This window comes from Tachysurus fulvidraco, chromosome 17 (assembly GCF_022655615.1).
Source record: "Tachysurus fulvidraco isolate hzauxx_2018 chromosome 17, HZAU_PFXX_2.0, whole genome shotgun sequence".
In the NCBI taxonomy this organism is placed as follows: domain Eukaryota; kingdom Metazoa; phylum Chordata; class Actinopteri; order Siluriformes; family Bagridae; genus Tachysurus; species Tachysurus fulvidraco.
In genome coordinates, this window is record NC_062534.1 from 17,869,015 (window position 1) to 17,889,178 (window position 20,164).

A 20,164-nucleotide genomic window follows, 5' to 3' on the forward strand; every position below is an offset into this window, starting at 1 on the left:
TCATATAGTCCAAGCTTTGCTGTCTTCACTACTTCTGCGCTAGATTTCTCATTATTATGACAATGAATTTATTTGCCTAATCAGTGTCCTCCTGTGATGTCGGTATGTGACGCAACTGTAAACGTAGCCGGCCGACAAATTAGCACTAAAATCACATAAGCGCAATATCTCAATATAAACATATTTATGTTTCAATGTGGAGGTTGTTTTATTGCATATAAAGAATATAACCCAATATAAAACCCGGTACTCCAGTAAACCATTGAGCTTTCTTTCTTCAAAGCAATTCGATTGCTAAGACTTTTAATTTAACTACCTTGTACTCTGTGATTATGGGCTAAAGTTAAAATCACGCTATGAGAAGCTAGATGGTGAATCAGGCTTTATGTAAGCTCTTAGTCTAAAGCAGGGCTACCCTTTACCCCTCCGGTAGCCATGGTTATGCTATGACAGATGGCCACAGTCAGCGCTAATTCTGCACTTGCCTTGGCAGAGCTACGACACATCAAAGCACAGCCACGCAACACAATGTGGCTTGTTAATTCTAAGCAACACCAGTTTAATTCATTCTGGTCACACAGGTAAAAGCCAGGCAAGCATTAGTGTGATGGCAGGAATACTCTATTACAGCACAGATAGTGCTGCTTAATGCACAGTGTCTCTTGCTGATGCTAGCAGTCCCAGACACAATTTTGTTACAATGTGCATGAGTTTTGTGTTTTATTGCCACAAACAAACTCGGCTCACCTTCAGAACGGGACGAACGGACTTGAGTTGCTGAGTCTTACTGAGGGCGCTGCTCAATTTGTTTAAGTCCAGACCCACAGGCACATTTGGGGGGGACAACAGGAGCTTTTTCAGCTGTTAACAGGAGACAGAAAGAGAGAGAGAGAAAAAAGGGAGAGAGAAAGAGAGCAAAAGAGAGAGAGAGAGCAAAAGAGAGAGAGAACTAATTAGCAGGCATGCCACTCTATCCATCCAAGCAACTTAACATCATTACATTAAATGTTTACTGCTTTGATTTGATTCCTGCCAAAGAATCACAAACACAATATCAAAACGCAGGTGGTGTGGAGTCAGAAACATGTCAAACAGCAACGCTAATTTCAAGCTGTATTGGGCATGGTGTTAGAGGACACCCCCCCTTCCCCAACCCCTCCAGTTTCATCGCTAAAACACAACACTGCATAAGAAGGAATTGCTGACACAAATCCGATTGTGGCACCAATTCACCCCTCACAGATACCCTGGTGCGAGAGCCAAGGGAGACAAACATGAGAGAGAGAGAGAGAGAGAGAGAGAGAGAGAGAGAGAGAGAGAGAGAGAGAGAGAGAGAGAGAGAGAGAGAGATGAAAGAAAGACTTTTCTTCTGAGAAAGTAACCTGGAATGTGCGTCAGTGATGAAACCAGCATGAAAAAGTAACCCTCAGCTGTATAAGTCCTGTAGCGTGTGATAGTGTGTTAGTTTGGCAGATTCTCAGCGTCCACTAAAGGAAGTAAAGGGGCACCGGGTGCTTCCATTGCACTATACAAAACGCCACCGGCATGCCAGAGCCATCTACTCCATGAAAACATGTGCTCGGCTCTCTCTCCCTCCCAACGGTGCCCAAAGGACCTCAATGCGGCCCTTGTATCCTGACCAGACAGGCCTCACTGTGGGGGCTAAGGCACACTGACCACATCAGCCACCAGAGGGCACTCTAGAACTTTTTGGGATCATACAGCTCCCCAGACATAATAAGCTATAAAGCTGTCTGAGGAGGTGTAAGAAGGAGGAGGAAGCCTTCATTAGCTATATGTCTGACCAGAAATACACCTGTCTAGACCATAATGCTAGGGTTATACATATATACGTCTATATATGTCAATACAGTAAATAGTTTGACTTTGTTGTAAAAATACATCTTATTTAATTACCAAATTAAATTGCTATGGTCAGTTCTATTTCCTCCTGTACAAGGTGTCTTATTATAAAGGTTAGTTTAGTAAATGTTTTGTTTTTTAATAACATCAATGCTTTTTCATGGTGTCAAAACTTTTTTAAAAAAAGTCAGACAATAGTGTTGAAAGGCTTCTTTCCAATACGTTGTTCTTTTTCAGTGTGCTTTCAATTAAAAATAATACCATTTGGCGGAACATTCTGACCCCTTAAAATATTGACCTGAACATATTACATCAGTTTAAGAACAAACTGCTTCTCCCCGAAGCATCTACTGCTTAAGGTTGTTTACCATTCTGTAATTTAGTCCCGATTTCTTTCAAGCCTAAACAAAAGCAAATGTAGCAGGCTTTCAGTTACGTGCTTTCCCGGAGCTAACAGTAAGACCTTTAAAACCTTCAACAATGTGATCTTTTAGTCCTTTTATTAAGGCTTGAATTTGGGCCTGCATTTTTAGATACATTGCCTCTAACAAATATAACCCCGTAACCCATAATTTATTTAAACAGAATGAAAAGAAATGTGTTCAAATTGCTCATCCGAGTGTCACATCATGCTGATTTAAAAGCATCAATGGAATAAAACAAAAAATGTGTCCAGAGAGCTGGTTTCTTTATGCACTCTAAGCAAACAAACAGGCAGTAATAGACTACAGGGAGCAGGAGAAAGGAGAACATCTTGTTTTTTTGGGGTTTTTTTTTTTTTTTTTGATTTGTTTTGTTTTCCATCTGAGATTTGTAGAGCCTCTCATAAAGAGGTGTGAAAACTGCAGAATGGAAGTGAACAAGCAGAAGAAAACGATGAAAGAAAATAAGGCAAATGGACAAAAAAAGAGAAACAATCAGAGAAAGAGCCTGAATGCTAAAGGAATTGTTTGTGTTGTGCTCCAACTCCCCGCCTGTGAAAAGGATTCTTATTAGTGTGGTTGCTAAAGAGAATTGAAAAGCCCAAAATGAGAAAAATTCAGACCTGTTTTGCCTATCATACCCATGCTGTGGGGTAGTCAGAGGCCCATCCAAATCCACCTTAAACAGGAAGGAAGGGTTCTTACTAGAGACGGGTCTTCTGTCTCTGGGCTCAGCGAGCCTTGGACAGGCTCACTTTCCAAAAGGAGCTCGTCTTCCTCCTCCTCCTCCTCTTCCTCCACAGGGTCTCCACCCAGCGAGGGGAACACAGATAGCTCCCCAACGCCGTCCTCCACAATGCCATCCAGGCTGTCTGTGAGAGCGGCAAGCAGCGCTGCATTATCCTCTTCTGTCTATTGGAGAGAAGAGAGAGGGAGAGACAGAGAGAGAGAGCAGAGAGACAGAGAGGGGGATAAGACAGGTGATGACCTCTAGCTGAAAGACCAGACAGTGGTATATCTGCACATTCTCATTCTGCCCTGGGAACAGTGTAGCTATCTGATTACAGTGCAAAGATCGATCCAAGGTTTAGGTGACCCCAAGCCTCATAATAAAGCTCTACAAAAAAAATGAATCCTCTTTCATTTAACCTTTTGTGTACATCTAATACATTTTGATTTCTACTGTATCCTTAGCCCATGTAACCATACTCTTATAACATGTGGAGCTGCAGTGCTATCTCACAAAATTTGGTTCCACCTGAAGGTTAAATGAACTTGACGTACTGATCAATGGCTTCCCTGGCACCTGAAATAGAACAGTTCTCAGTGGCTAAAAATCAATCCCAGTCCAAAATTACATGACGCAACGAGTGAATTAGCACTAGATACAACTCTTTATGATCAATCACTGTTGACACAAACAAGTCCAAGTTTGGACTTGATCTCCTTGTTCTTGACAAACTTCCAAATTGTGATGAATTGCCAAACCACTGGGTTTTTTTGTTGTCATATTAGCCACATTAAACCCAATTAGAACAGAGCTCAACACTGTTGGCTCGAGGATAGAAGAATGTATGGTCTGACCTCGAAGAGCTCTGCATCCCCAACGCTGTACTGTATGGAGGCAGGGGAGCTGTCTGAGTGGTCATTGCACCAGTGGAGCTCGCTGAGGCAGTTCACTGAGTCAAAGTCACTGGCGTCCAGCTGAGAGAGGTCGAAGTCAGGGAAATCGGTGTCCAGGTGATCTGAGCACACCTCTTCCTCCCCATACTGAGAGAGAGAGAGAGAGAGAGAGAGAGACAGAGAGAGAGACAGAGATGGAGAAAGAGAAAGTGAGAGAAAGAGAGAGAGAGACTTTAAAGTTACAGACTGACAGGCTAACACATAAAAGAGACATTTCCCCTAAAGATCATATCTAATAATACACTTCCTTCTTGGGGGATCAATACGCAGGCCTGTGGTCAGGCAACTCTATCACATTGCCTCGAGCTACGGATATCCGGTAGGTATGATGAGCACAGTGTATTATATATAAGTCAACCTTCACAATCAGCAAAACTTCAAAACCAATAACGAACCAAGAATTCAAACTAAAATTAGGTGTTTGTGTATGAATTTCAGTAATCAAATGACAACACGTGTGGGACAGAGAAATGCAGAAAGTGTGTGTGTTCTACACTGAGAGTATGTGTTTGCACACAAGAGACTAAGTACTGTGAGAAGGGAAGTGCTTTAAACCCCAAGGGGGTGCGACAAAATAAAAAAACCCTTATAGTTCCTCTTGATGTGTGCAAATGTGCAATGAGGTCTTCGCTTTAATAACTCAAGCTCTTGCTGTTGTCCATGCTGAGGCAGATAACCTAGACACACTTTACTTTCACAGAGGTCAAATCATGAATATTCTACACAGCCTCTCAAATGCATTCTTGATGAGATCTTCCACTACACACACCCATCTCTGTTTCACAAAGCCGACTACGGCGCCGATCCGTTTGCATGCGATTCACTAAACTAGGCCTGCTCAAGTGTATACAAGGTCTGAGCTTTTTTTAGTGTCCGTAAAACGTCAGCAGCAACATCGAATGACGTATAATATGAAATTATTACCAAAGAATGTCTTACAATCTCACAGGCTACTGATTAAAAGTCCTATTTCAGGAATTTACCGTCTTATCGTAATCTGTCAGCCGTGAGTGCTACTGAGCGCGGTGCTGATTGATCCAGACAATGAGACCATTGCAATGAGCTGTGGTGGCTAGTGATATTTCGAGATTATACGTAGCATCTATAGTTTTACGGCTTGGGTGACTGTAATTAATGTTAATAATGAGAAATATGGGCCTGCTGTCCTAGTACTTCTGGAGATTGGGAAGAGTTGTGGTAGCACAGGTTGGCTAAATCATTGTGAGCATTTATGGCACTAATGCAGGTGTTCATCCTGATTCCAGAGGCTTCATGCACACGCAGAGACCCTGCTGCGGTTGCTGCTGCTGCTCTTTTTAGCACTCTCCTCACATCCTTCTCACGTGCCCCTGAGTCATCTTGCTCTTCTCCTCCTCCTACAGCTCGCCCCATCCTCAGCACTCAGGAGTGGCCGAGCGACCGCAGCTAATCAATCTCAACATATGCTTGCCGTCTCACATATCCACATGTCTTTGTCTTTTTTTTTTTTAACCTTATATTTGGTCCTTCCTTCCGCTTTTCCTCGATTCTCCCGCTCTCCTTCCTTCTCTCTATGTTATGGAGAGCCTTGCTATCAATCAATAAAAACCTCCTTGGTGATGGCGGGTTAAGGTCACTGAGCTGGGACAGCACACACATAGCAACACACACATATTTCTGCATACACTGCAGCACGCAAGGACACGCTGAACATATAAAATACATCAGCACTTAATGGTGTAAAGCTGGAACTGGTCATGGGAGAGAAAGCCACTGAGGTGTGACTCACATACTAAGACTGAACTTATTTACGGCAACTCTAGGTTCCCTCCCATTTTGCCCCCTTACTGATACACTAAGAGACCAATAGACCAACTATTTCTCACCTCAGTAACCTAAATATCTTCATACACACCAGTGATTCCATTTTGAGCTTATTACAATTCAAATAACGTAGATGCATAATTCATATCATTATGAGCATAACCTACACACCTTGGTGAACGCACTGAACCTTCACATTTGGATATATATATATATAGGGGGGGGGGGTTGCATGGTTGCATAATTAATATAATTTTCATTAAACACTGCTTCTTGCCTTTTTGTGCCATCTTGTCCTTGAGTCCTTGCTGTACCTCTTTAAAGTAAAGAATCATGAATTTTCTGACATCTATTCAGAAAATTGCATCTATTTATTTTATCAGCAGCATTTACACTTTAAAGAACATTAACTCATACTATGACGTGAGGGCTTCGGTTTCTGTACATTAAACAAGTCCTTATCAAAGGGCATCAAGATAAAAAATAAATAAATAAATAAAAAAAATCATTCCTGATCACCTTCACCCTCATGAGTGCTCGATTGTCCCTTACATACGGTCATGCGGAGCAAAGTGTGTGACCGATGAGTTTTGCACCCAGCCATACATGGTCAGGCCACTGGAGGGGATTGCGGGGCAGCTGGCATGTGACAAGGTCATTGGACAGCCAGAGAACAATATCAGGACTCTGAATGTTCCTGAATTACTGCTGATAAACTGAGGCATGTAACAAACATAGAAACTTTAGCAAGAATTTAAATGACGAAAGTATAAAGGATTTAAAAGTATATCTATTTAGCTTTTCCATTGGTCAGACCTATAGGTGACTGACTAGCTGACTAGCCTGTTCTTGCTACATTGCCTGATGTAATAATTCAAAAAGTTTCACTCTTCATGAAACAGACTTTTAAACATTAACAGTTATGGTTAGCACGCTATAAGGCGGAAAGTGTGGTGTGTACAGCAGACACACACGGACACATCACACACTCATATGAAGTGTGTTAAGCATTAACAATGCTTGGGTGAAGACACAACGTGTAAGACGCATGCGTATGGGATTTACTACTTTTGAATGATTGAATCCAGAACTAAAATGTTGTGGTGATGTTTCTAAATAAGGCAGATGGTTTAATGAACTCATGCATACACCTAATGCATACACGAACAGTCTTTTCCAAGTTATTTCATAACTCATCTGATGTAAAAGTAGATAGTACTGATACTACTGTTTCGATTCTGATGCGATTACTTTATATGCTTTCACATTGTCCGTATACAAGCGGTATGTGCTAGCCTACTGAATGTCTCTTCACTGCATTGTAAATAAAAGGCCTAAGTATGTCTTGATTTGAGGAGTAAAATTGGGACCTATTCACCCTTCTCCTTCACCCACAGGCTAATAGGCTCTTATCTAGGTGGCCTGTTCCCTTTCAGCATGCAGCTATCCAAGGTACGTTATATATAGCTGTTATCCTTGGTCTTATGACTGGCTTACACAAGCTGCTTGTGACGGGCCAGGCATTAAACAGTGCTGATGCCAAATGCAGATGGGCCAGGACTGAGTGCTTCTCCTGGCCTTCGCTTGCTCTATCAAACACAGACACACTCACACACCACCCACAACCACATAATCCTTCAGCACACTCCTAGACAGAGCCTGACGCTACTACTAAATGGATTCCCTCACATACAGCTCTTCCAAAGCCTGGAGACTGGGCAGGAAGATATTTACAACTTTTTGTTAGATCCGAGGGAGATATTAGCATGTGACAGACTAACTGACTAATTTAATTTTGTTGGATGAACCTTTTAAAATAGGTGGCACATCCCATTACCTGCTTTAAGCACCGATTAAATGTGCTGTTCTCAGGTAGATTTAAGACATGCTTTCTACTGCAGTCGTGGAGAAAGTCAAAATTAACTCTAGACAGATAGAAGTAGGGCAGTTAAAGAAAAATCTGGGGCAGCAATGTACAGTGGAAAAGACATCATCCTCCCTGTTGCATGTGGACATATGATTGATACAAGACTCAATTCCATAGCTGCGAGCTGGCAAAATGTATTTATTTTAAAATATTCAGCCTCCGCAATCAGTAATTCTTTAAAAATCCATTCTCAGAAAAACTAAAATCTTACTGGGGCTTATATTAGACCATATTTGTACCATTTCCTACTGGACTTAAATGGACCTTGATAAACATTAGTAGATACAAAGTAGTACATTTCCTAACAAAACTTTTCCATTAACACAACATCTGAACCCAGCAGGTGGTGGAGTTAAGATGGAAAATGTCAGAGTCCTAGTGCCCTTAAACACACCAGGACAGTAATGGGATCATGGTGAACTGGATAAAGTTCTTAGAAAAGAAAAAAAAAAAAAATACACTGCTGCCAATTCATGAGGGGGGGAAATGGACACGAAAAAAAAAAAAACAGAAAATGGGCTGGTAAGAAAATGAGGTAAAATAGTAAGTGACAATATCCTTATTCATGAGTTTTAAATTCCCAAATTAGAAGAGAATCCCCAACCCAATAACTCTAACGATCACTGCTAAAACACTGAACAGATATAAGGCAGTGGTTTTTCTGGTGGAAATCAGAGCCAACCTTAGCCAAGAACTGGAAGTGTTCCAAATTGGCTTAGTTTTATTCCATTCTCCATTTCTAAAGCTCTTCTCTAATCTACACAAATGCAGTCACTAAATCCTTCCTGTCACATGTCGTAGGCATGTCCTTATTGCACAGTATTTGACTGAAACTATTTTGTCAAATTACAGAGAGAAAAAAAGGTAATTTAAAAAAAAAAGTTTTTCAAAAGTTTTTTGACCATGTTTGTTCGCAGGACAAACTTTTAGAATCCTGTAAGGTTGTTGTAGAATATCATTTATTATGTTACTGCAGGGATTCCCAGCATGTTCTGACATTTAAAGTCTAGAGACAAATCCAGTGAAGACGGATCACCTAACGTCTTTTTCACCTTGGTGCTTGAGTTTTGTGAAAATCTGTTTAGCTCTCCTGGATATACTCTAGTCTACTTACTTTAACTGAGAAAGTAATACTTGAAATACTATGCTGTAGCACCATATGGAGGTTTGTCTGGACACCATGACCACAGTTCTAGGAAGATTAAGATTAGAGACCCTAGTTTCCATCTGTTACTCAGGCCAGTGCTACCGATGCCTCAGAGCCAGAAGGTTTTTTTTTTTTATTTCTTTTACACTGATGTACCATCATTGATATATTGACAACACCTAACTGTTTTTTAGGGCTGAACTCAATTTGAACCATAATTTAAGGTTTATAGAAGATGAAAAGGTTATCAGCAATGTATTAGAGAAAGGATCAACCCATAAGGTTACCAGAAAAATAGAATAGATAATTGTAGGGGAAAATTCCCAGAGGGAATGGGTAATCTGAAATTTCCCTGGAGATACCCATCAAATCTAATGAATATAGGCTTATTTAACATAGCCTTTTTTATTTTGGACACTGCCAAGCCCGTCGCTCAGACAGAACTCATTCAATGTGGTATGCATTTACGCTAAGGGAGGATCATTGGGAAATGGGTTAAAGCTAATAATTACCTGCCAAAACTATCAGAAGAATAAAGGAAGGACATGCCAGAAAACTGTTATTAATGAATAATTCTTCTCATGTTCTGCAAGGACTTGATTCTCATCACGTCTAAGCGGTAGTGTGTCTTAGCCTGTCAGTGTCTTCCACAGGGCAAATCTACTGATGGAAGCAGCAAAAGAGCAAGCTAGACATTCCAGCTAATGAGATGAAAGAGGAAGTACCACAAAAAAAGATTGGGCTTTTACTTATTTCTGGGAACCAATTACAGTAAAAATGCCATTCTTGTTGACTGCCGCTGAGCTGTGAGTAAAAATAATGCTCTGCTGTGAAATACACCCCAAGTTACATTTACATAACAGGGCAGATTCTATTACTGAACAGTTTGCATCAATGGACTACTGTAAATGTCTGAACCTGTAGCCAAAAATGATGTCATGTCATTCCAGTATAACTTGTCAACATTAAGAGAAATCTTATCAGTGTTTAAATAAGCAAATAATTAAAACAGCCTCACACAATTTAAGGAACTCGTGGACAGCAGAAACATAAGCTTGTCTGGCAAGGACACAAAAATAAGACTCCTGATCCAAGCCTGTATGTTACTCAAAGATATAGGAGAGAAAAGATCAGCAGGAGATCCAAAGGGTTGTCAACACTCCTAAGCTCTCCAAGCCAGATCATTTTCACGGGTGTGCAATGAGTAGCCCTTCTCGGGTTTCAGATCCTTGTGTATGACCGTTAGCAGGCCTCTGTATGTCTCATGCTCCTTGAACAATTTTGTGAGTCTGGCAGTAGAGCTGCAGCCCAAGCTCAAATTAACACCACTGTGGGCATGTGGCACCTAGGAGAAGCTGAGGTAATTGTACCTGCTGCAGTCACGACTATTGCTAAGGAGAGTGGGGGTGTTTCAGGACAATACAAGTACTATTTCTAGGCTGTCACAAAGCTACAGTCTCTTAGGAAACTCCAGAAGCCTAAGAACAATGCCTCGGTCACTCCACTTTAAATTGACACCGCAAATGTTATGAACAAGATTAAAAGTCATTTTGTGTTAGTACAGTAGTTCTCATTATATGTCATCTGGGCAGTTCTGCTATTCGGTTTGAAGTTATAGAGAAGAAATAAAAGGTCAGGGAGGGAGCTGGGTGTATATTAAGCCACAATATAGCCGTTGGATGTGTGCAAGAGGAACCTGAGTCACGATAGCCAAGGAAGATGGCACCAGCCCAGATCGGACTAATTCATATGCTGGAGTCAGCATCCGTCGGTGCCCTCGCTCTTAGACAACATGGACTGTGGTAATTAAATCAAACCGCTTTTGTAGGCAGCATTCCTCGAACAGGACAGCAGGCAGAGTTATTAAAGTTTGTTCTTTTAGAGTAACCATTCTTCTGTGAGCTGGGATTATAACACACTCTGAATGCGCAATGTTCTTGGATGTGGGCTTCATTGTATGCTCAACCCTCAGATCCATAATATTTGGAGGTGGCCTAGGACAAAGTGACCACAGCCGACACCATGCTATACGTTTATCTTGAGAGCAGTGTACTGTGGGACCCCAGGCTCAAGTTATGTGGGTTCACAGCAATATGAAAAATCGCTTCTTTCTTCAAAGGACACCACAAGGGGTCAGTCAAGGCTCCAAAATTTGTTCTTACCTTCAGAGAGCTCAGTAGGTCACACATTCTTTCCAAGTATTCATTTCACAACATAGACTACAACCTTAGGAAGAGTCAATGGCACGACCATGGGTCATATTCGGCCACTCCTTCTCATCAATCTCATGGATTGCACAATAAATATTACAAAGCATTTGGACTAACTTGGTATTCATGTATCTGTAAAATTGTATAGATATTCAATAAACTAGACACCAACTAGATTCTGTTGGGTTCCACTCAGCAATGTGTTTGACAATAGAGGATTTATTTATTCAAATATCAAATCTACAGAGAAAAAAAATAAGGTTTTGAAGCTCAACCCAGTGCTTTTTCTTTTCTTTTTCCGAGCAGCACTTCTACCCACTAAGTAATCTCATCTGTTCTCTGATAAATTGAAAGGGTGCAAATCACCCTTCCCTCTTCCCATGATGCAACCAAACAAACATTTGAATACTGATTTCAGTATTTAAAACCCTTTGCACATAATAAGGTTAGCTATGCACATCTATTATCTTCACTTGAGTCTGAAAATCTGGCCAGGAACATAAAACTCTGTCTAAATATGGAAAAAAGCTTCTCTTTGAATGCAGCTGTCCCTTAGAGGAATGTCTGAGAAATAACCTAAAAAGATGGTAACTGAACATCGGTGCTTCGTTACAATCATGTTAAACGTTGCAATTCAGTTAAAAAAGGCACTTCAATTAAAAGTCTGTCTGCAAGGGTAAAATTTTGGCAGAACAAACACAGCCTTGCAGAGTGCCACAGACACCATCACAAGTTGCTCTTTCGTTTGCTAACAGCTGCCAAGGAATCAAGGCACGCTATATTCCCGTCTCTATTTTAGGGCCATACTGAGAGAAGGGGGTTTGTTTTGAAACCCAAGAATTGACTGAAGTGCTGTACTGACCTTTGCTTCGAGAAAGGTTGAAAGGACGCCGCACAGACACAGCTGTTCGGCTCACATGCACAGCTAAACGGCAGCGGTTTACTATAGGAGACATTTAGTAGTACAAATGCTAAAATATTCATTTTATATTCATTCATGTAACTGAATCAGATGAACGGAGGAAGACTGATAGAGGTGCAAAGATTTGACTACTTCACAGCTTTATGAAAGGATGCAATGTCTCTAACACACGAGATCACTTGAACCCTTGCCAATGCTAACGTAAAAGGTATATCTCCACTTTCCGCGCATGCATTCGATAATGAAACCCAAGTCCTTCGTAACCTTTTTGTCTTCATCTCCAGCTTTACCCATAAATCTTAACACCCATCCAAGCCGTATAGAAACCTGATCGTTATTAAGGTTTATCCAGGTTAAGAATGAATGGGAGAACATTGTAATACTAAGTTCAACTGAAGCCTGAGTCGGAAAATCGTGATTATTCCACAGGACGTGTTTGGCTTTCAGGATGCGCTCTGAAGCATGGGGATGATTCACCCTGAATTCCTGATGCTCAAACAGAAGGCTGTGCAATCTGCTAGGCCCTATCTTCAAGCCATGGGAGTGGAAAGTGTAACTGCAGGGTCAACCAAAATAAAATGTAACCTGGCCTTTATATGCTCACATTTTCCAGCTGCTTTTGTGGCCTGTTTGCAACCTACTCTAATAATAATTAGGTTAGAATAGTGTTGCCTTGGACCCCATTCTAAGTGCAGAGTTATTTTAAGAGAACTTACCCGGTTAAGAATGGCAGTGATGCTGACATCACGGCGAGCATTTGTCACTTTGGGAGAAGGTTAGCAGGCACAACAACCGGTGTTTGGTTTGTAATGAATCTGTCAGGATATGTTAATTAAGGTCATTAGGTTAAGGTCATTAGGAGTCATTAAAGCAGGAAAGATTTCTTCTTACTGTCTACCCAGGGTGTTGTGTCAAGGACATTGCAGCAGCTTAGACCATGTGCTGAGCAAAAAGTCAGACCCAGATAGCTGAACGGAACGGAAACTCAAGACAGAGTAGCAGCATTACATGAAATTAGCCCACGTGAATATTACTTTCTGCCTCCCATCTATGCCTTGCTAGGATAAAAGGGCCTATTTTCCATCTAAAACAAGCAAGACAAGCAAAAATAAACATTCTGCATTCCAACCCAACAGAGGCTGATAAACTATTCCATGAGAGTTCTTAGTCAATTAAAAGATATGCCAAACATCTCTCAGAGCGAGGCAGCAGCAGGCAGTGCTATGATGTGTGTGCATCTGTCATATGTACCAGGGCTGTAATAGATGATGGATACTGACACAGTATGCACCCCCCCCCCCCCCCCCCCCCCCCCGCTCAAAATTCAAAGTATTGTACTTGCTTAGCAGTGCCGTTAGCGGAGACCGATCAGATGGTTTTATAGCCTCTGAGCCCTACTATGCTATTGAATTTCTCTTTCTGACAAATGGTAATTAATTCCCTACATGGACCGCTGTATTTCTAGCTGTATTTAGGCCTGCATTGTGAGTTTGTCATCTTCAGTTATTTGATTGTTGCTGATGTATGGTTATGATTATTTTGTCAGGAACAGTCGCGTTTCCCGCTCCTGTAACGCTATAATAATAAGTCTCAAATGTATTTCAGCAAGACAAATGCGATGACATTAGTGTTAATTAATATGAATAGCTTGAGAAATCACTGTGCAGCACTGAGTTACCAGACTGCAGCACAGCTCTGCCACCCATACCGCTTCCTCTGTGTGCGTGGGTGAAGATCGGATGTGTGTCCCACAACCAGGGACTACCTGCAGGGTAAATCTCAGCACGGCTCCTCCTCCATGAAAGGTCATTCCTTTTTGGTGCAAATATCATGAGCACCACGTGGGACACTAGAACAGGACATACTGGGTAACAGGACTCCCCAAATCTCCCTGCAAGGCCCTGAGATCAATTGACACACTGGAGAAGCAGTTCCTGCCCTCAACAGCCCCAATCCACTCAGCTACATTTTTAAGTCCATCTTGGCTGGGATCAAATGAACGTTATATCATCCTCTAGTAGGAGCCATTAATAATACAGAACGGTCCAACAGGGCAACGGCTGCAAGGGTTCAAAATTATGCATACATGCTCTTTCAGCTCTTACTACCTACAAGCAGGTGCTAACTAAACAGGGCAGTGTATGTTTCCTACTAGCATCGTAAACTTGGGATTATATTAACGGGTATCAGAGTGTTCTAAGCTGCTCTAGCATTTAACAGTGATCTTACTGTGCTGATACTTTTGCCAAACTCAAACCTGAGATACTAAGACAAAGCTGTGGTTAAAGCTATTTGGCTGAGTTTCATACAACAAAATCCAAGCAAAAGGATTCATCAGGGGAGCAATGCTTCTAGTGGCTGTGAAAATGGAGAGAAAAACATAGGATAAAACATAATAAAATATAGGAATTCCAATCAAATAAAATAAATGAAATTAAAAAGTCTGGAACAAAATACTACATTAAATCAACTTCGTCATTGCTATTTTTAGCTTTCATGATACCTGTAATATAGAAATGAACTGTGACTAAATGGAAGTTTTTTTATTTCCTGCTATTTTTTTTTTTGTTTCAACTTTTGTTTCATAATTTGTATAATCTCTGCCATTCATATGGAGATTGTTTAATCTCATGTTAATCATTACAGATGTCATTCGGTAACATTACTTAACAGACACATGTCCAGAAATCCAATCCGCTCTGAAGCTTAGAGCTCGTTTGATATAATATAATCCTACGCGCGTTTCTAATATCAGCCTGTTGCCATGTTTTTCCATCCACTTTCACAGTAAACATCAAGGATGAAAGGTTACAGCGCAGCATCTCTCAGTGTCCGTGATGCATCCTGGTCACATAACAACATCTTCTGTCTTCCCTTCATCGGTAGGAGAGATTTAATTAGATGCTGTGTGAATCATTAGCTTCGCTCTCCCCTGCAGAGTTGTTCTCTGACTAGTTTAATAAGCTTGTGTCTGATGAGCCAAGCAAAAAAATGCAGGAACGACTTGTTTATGTGACTCCAACACCAATAAAAGTAAATAATAGGAAAGGTAAAGAAAAGAAAGAAACAACTTGTAATTGCCTTTGATTGTGGGCTTTGAGCTTCCTTAGCAGCCTTTCAAATTGGATGGCTTGGCTGTGCTGTGTGATGTTAAATGTAACTAAATACTCCTTTCGACACACCCTCAATTTGCTAAACCATCATGTCTCGATCATTGTCCGATGGCTTTTCAACGAGGTTTTATGCACGCCGAGATAGTAAAGCTTCTGCACGTTGCTGAGAAACTGAAACCCCACAGCAAGCCAAATGACAGATTTACAATGTCAGTCAATAAAGATTATAAGTGAGGGCAAGTGAGTGTAACATAATTACAGCTGTACAGCCAATCAAGATCACAAGCGATAATAAAGGCGCACAAACACAAAGAAACCAGTGCTAGTGTGTCTATGAGGGATCACTAAGAAACTTGAAGTCAATAAAGACGATTTATATGTTCTTGGGTTTGGAGTTCATTACTCCTGGTGCGCTTTTTTTTTTTATTAGTTCACAACATTTACAGCACAACTTAGGGATGAAGAAGCCTTAAGGATCATAAGGTGCATAGGTTAAACATCCTAAAGTCTAACAATAATCTCACCTGTAAAGCTGTATTGCTGCTATAATCATAAAGACTCATGTTCATACTAAACACCCACTCAACACACTTCAATCTGTTTAACTTTATAGTATACAGCTGTGGAAGAGTAATGATTTTAAATTCTACTATCCAGAGTCTGGTTCTTCTCCAGTTTTGTTCCTCATGTTGCCTCAGGGATTTTTCCCCCCCTTTCCACGGTTGCCTCAGGCTTGATAATTAGTAATCTAAATCTAACTCTACATTCAAATTTTGGTAAACTTGCTTTGTGATAATGTCTGTTGTTAAAAATGCTACACAATTTTACTTGATGTAATTGCTGAAAACGGATGTCCTCCGGCAAGCCATTTCCACGTGACAGGACTTGTGAGAAAGCAAGTAAAAGGTGTGAATAGCAAGATAGCAAGAGACAGGCAACACAGCACAATTTCACTTCCCTATGAGACAAGACATGTCCTTATTAAGAGTTTTGTTTAGTTAAAGCTTTCTCCTCTGTGCTGTTCTGCTGAGCACTATTGGAAGGTGCATCATGTTTGTTTTGTCACAGCTCACTGCTTCACTCCTCCTTTCTCAGCACCCCTAAGACGCCTGCTGCAATCTTCCCACCAAAACGCTCTTGTTCAACAGGCAGCTATTTCCTCAGGATCCCTCACGCCCAACTGCAGAAAATCAGACCTTGTGCACATCTCATCCTGCAAAAAAAAAAAAATCTGCTCAAATGCACAAGGCATTAAGTGCACCACGCCAGGACACAAAGACACTGACGATGCCACTGGAAGGCCAGGCAGAAATGCGCGTCCTGTGCGGAGAGACGTCTTCTGGGATTTAAATGAAATGCTACGAAAGTGGCTCTCGTCCCACAGGGGCCCTTGTACTTCTCACGGCCTAGATTCTCCAAATGAGAAACCTATAGATGAGGCTTTGGAGGTTATGATGCTTCAGTCAATCTGTGATAACGAGTAAGTGTAGATTTCCATTTACACAGCATTTCAATAGAAACACTGACATGGACAGGGAACGTTCACCAATAAACACCAGGAAATACATAAGCGTCTCACCTGACTGTAAGTTTCATCGTGCATATCTCTAATGACAACATGTATATCGAACAGCTTGTTATGATTCACAATATTAAAAGGGTCCAATTTAATTCTTTGCTCTGTGTGGCCACTATGGCACCTCATCACCCCTCCTTCCCCAGCACAATTATCATTTCTTTACTGAGGCAATTAATTAGCTGAAGTGCTCTTCCAGACCCTGAGGCAAGTGGCTCGCTCTTCTTACCTCTCCAGGGCCATTTTACTGCTTTCCATTCATAACTAGATCGCAAAAAGTGATGCAGCCAAGTAGCATATTTTTCTTGTTGAGAAACATCTAGAACAAACACAAAAACTTAAATAATGTAGCATTTTTGGATGCTACACCCTCAGGTAAAATGGTTAACTTCTTATTGTTAATTTCATGTAGTACACCTTTAAATTATTCCATTGGACACTGAGTGGACAGTAGCAACCGAATATGTACCTATATCTTATTTTCTTTTATTGAAAGGTAAGCATCATGAACATTAAAATGTAACCGACACTTACTAAAGTTACATAATAGCCTTAAAAGTATTACCACTTTTTTTTTTTTTTTTTTTTTTACGAGGGTGTGGATTTCCTTACAGAGAGTGTGCACTTGGAAGAGCATAGAGTGCAGTAAAATTATTAAGTACTGTCAATTATTCATCAATTTATCAGAGGACTTTTTGGACCTGCCAACACGATTTCAGATCAACACAGCCGGAAACAAAGGCCATTATTTTTGCGATGCATGAGCTTCAGTGCTCTCACAAACATTCCTAATAAGGCTCATCTTTATCTGTAAATGCATCACTAATAACAATGGAGCAGAGCACACAAACAAACCCCTTATACTAAAAACACCCTCATACACATACACTTACTATCCATGACTATCCGGACACAAACAGGAGTAAATGTGAAATGCCTGAGGTTTCAAATTCTAAGCCATGTTTGGGGACAGAGGACTCCTGGAAAATGCCGCACCCTCTTCCTGAGTACTTCGTTTTTATGATTGTGTAGGTCTGCTTAGCTCTTCTGACAGGCAGGAGCCATAACTCTGCCTAAGCCCTAACCCACTACCTTCACCCATCACCCACCATCCACCACAAGCCCTGTCAGTCACACGACGACAGTCTGCGTGACTAATCCCTCCCATCTGTAACTGCCGTTTTGGGGATCCCAGGGTCTCAAGTCAGTGCTTATTAGATGAGAGCTGTAATTACTAACATTTTATTCTCCGAGAACTAAGACTTCAGTCTCATAATTATGCAGTTTCACAGTTTTTGTGTGGGAAACGATTACATGCGTGTTACCCTTGCCTTGTCACGTAATCCCCTGTATAGCATGTCGACGGCGGTCTTGCGGTGAAGTGCTAGCCAAATAGAATTTAAATGCCACAGACGCAAAATAGCCCTGGATTATGCATCGCATGAACATCACACAGCATCTCAGACTAACCCTTAGCCAATGGCCAGTGTCTGTCTGGGTTTCAGCCAATCCAATCAGTACAGAGATGTCCTTGAGAGGCTGACAGTAGAGCCAGGGCTACCTTTGTGACACATCACTCACCTCGCCCACTTGCCGCACTCATCATCCAATCCCTGCTAAATCATCAGCTGCCTAGCACCAACACCACATCACATCACAGCCCACACCTCCCACATCGGTCTATCTCAACCACATGGCGTTTGGAAGCTCGGTCAACATGTAAATACATCCGCTGGAGATTTACACCGCTGTAGTGTGACTGACTTACAGGCATGACATTCCACTCCCAGGCTACGATGTTTCCCCACCTGTGGTGTCTGGGATGACCGATAAGGGAGGAGCAGGGATGCAGAGAGACAATCTGCCAGCTTCAGACAGCCATCAAGGCAGCGTTCGCTCATTTTCTCTGCAAACTGGATGACATTTGGGCTCTTTTCATTACAGAGATGTAGAGTGATGTGCATAGAACACCGAACACACCGGGGGTGGAGAACAGAACAAACTGACTCAGCTGGCTCAAGGACATACAGCAACATCAGCGGATAAATGTACTTTTATTAAAGATTTGACATCGCTAACGTTTATGTTAAAAAATTTGATTTTAAAAGAAAACAAGTTATTAAATTTAGGACTGGGGAATAGGATGTTCAAAAGAGAGTTGTTTTACTTTACGTATACACTTTAACGTCACTAATGGGCAGTTGTAAAGGAAGATTAACCAAATTTCAGGAGATATCCATAGCTTAGGGCATAAGTCCATTAGGAATTACGCTACTGTTTACCTAACTTGGCCTCCATTATATCAAAATCCTCTCAGGAGACAGAAACAGCATCACTAACTCCCACAACTTGACTAAAGGAAAGAATAGAGCACAAGCTGCAAGAGTAGAAATCTTAACAATAATATAACAATAATATATATATATTATAAATTGTATAATGCTATGATAATATAATGTTTCTTTCACAGAGAAAATTAAAGCTAGGAAAGTAAAGAAGGATCTGCTTCTTCTTCATCTTCAAAAAAAAAAAAAAAGTCTGCTCTCACACTAGGAAAAGTGATGAGAAGAACACACTTGTTTACACAGCAGAATAATCCGGCAAAGCAGCGGCAGCTATGAGAACCACGACACAAATGTATGTGTAGTCGTGCTGCACGTGACCGCTCGCTTCACACACAAGCAAAGCCATATTTGGAATAGAAGCTGGACCGAGCGGAACGGAAACAAAGAGAGAATTGGGACAAACTTTCTCTCCATAAGAACTTGAAGAAAAGACGTACGCTTCCTACCAAAGTTTGTCGGTCTGTACGCGACAAAATACAGCACGGACGATAAGCAGCGTATCGCATGATTGCAGCTGCTACCTATCTGATACTACTGATACAGATCAAGACGAGCACATGTGCTCCTCTGAACAAGCAGGGCTACTTTGAACTTCACAGCTGTCAGATCAAAGGGGCGTGTTCCTTTGAGTTCCCCACAAAATAAATAAATAAACTAACAATTTGCGTTTGTCCGCCTGATACCTGCCACGTTCAAATTCAATCACGCCGGGTTACGTCTTCGCATCACGAAACCAAATCTATGTAAATTATAATCTTCTTATGATCCACAAAGCTAAAAAGGGTATGAAACATTTATTCATCCTGATCAGTCTTGGCTTCGGTAATCGAGGATGTCCTGTACAAATGGCTCCTTTTTCTATACTACTGATTTCAGTAGTGATGGAAACTGATAGAGTATCGAGGTGGGACAGATGGTCTGAAAGAGAGAAATACGGTTACAAATAGGAGGCATGTTATTCCGAGGGCATGTGATTGAGTAAACGGAGAGAGGGATCCTGTGTGAAACAAGTCGCATGACTGCGAATCTTTTGGGAAATAGAACCAGATTTTCTCCAGAGGCCTAGTTGTAGGGTTCATTTAAATGAAAGAGAAATCATTCTGGTTTAGGCCGCGTTAAACCCCTACTACAAAAAATAATTCCTGGCCTTCAC

At 41.2% G+C, this 20,164-nt stretch overlaps 1 protein-coding gene across 2 annotated transcripts in view; it reads right to left on the minus strand.

Moving 5' to 3' along the window:
• ppargc1b (peroxisome proliferator-activated receptor gamma, coactivator 1 beta) overlaps nt 1–20,164 on the minus strand; it is a 34,958-nt gene that overhangs the window by 4,951 nt on the left and 9,843 nt on the right. For both annotated transcript variants that reach the window (XM_027135566.2, XM_027135564.2), the window contains exons 2-4: nt 3,870–4,055; nt 2,991–3,197; nt 748–861 (exon numbers count right to left, since the gene is read on the minus strand). In XM_027135566.2, the coding sequence (XP_026991367.2) occupies nt 748–861; nt 2,991–3,197; nt 3,870–4,055 (507 nt within the window). The remainder of the gene's footprint in view (nt 1–747; nt 862–2,990; nt 3,198–3,869; nt 4,056–20,164) is intronic.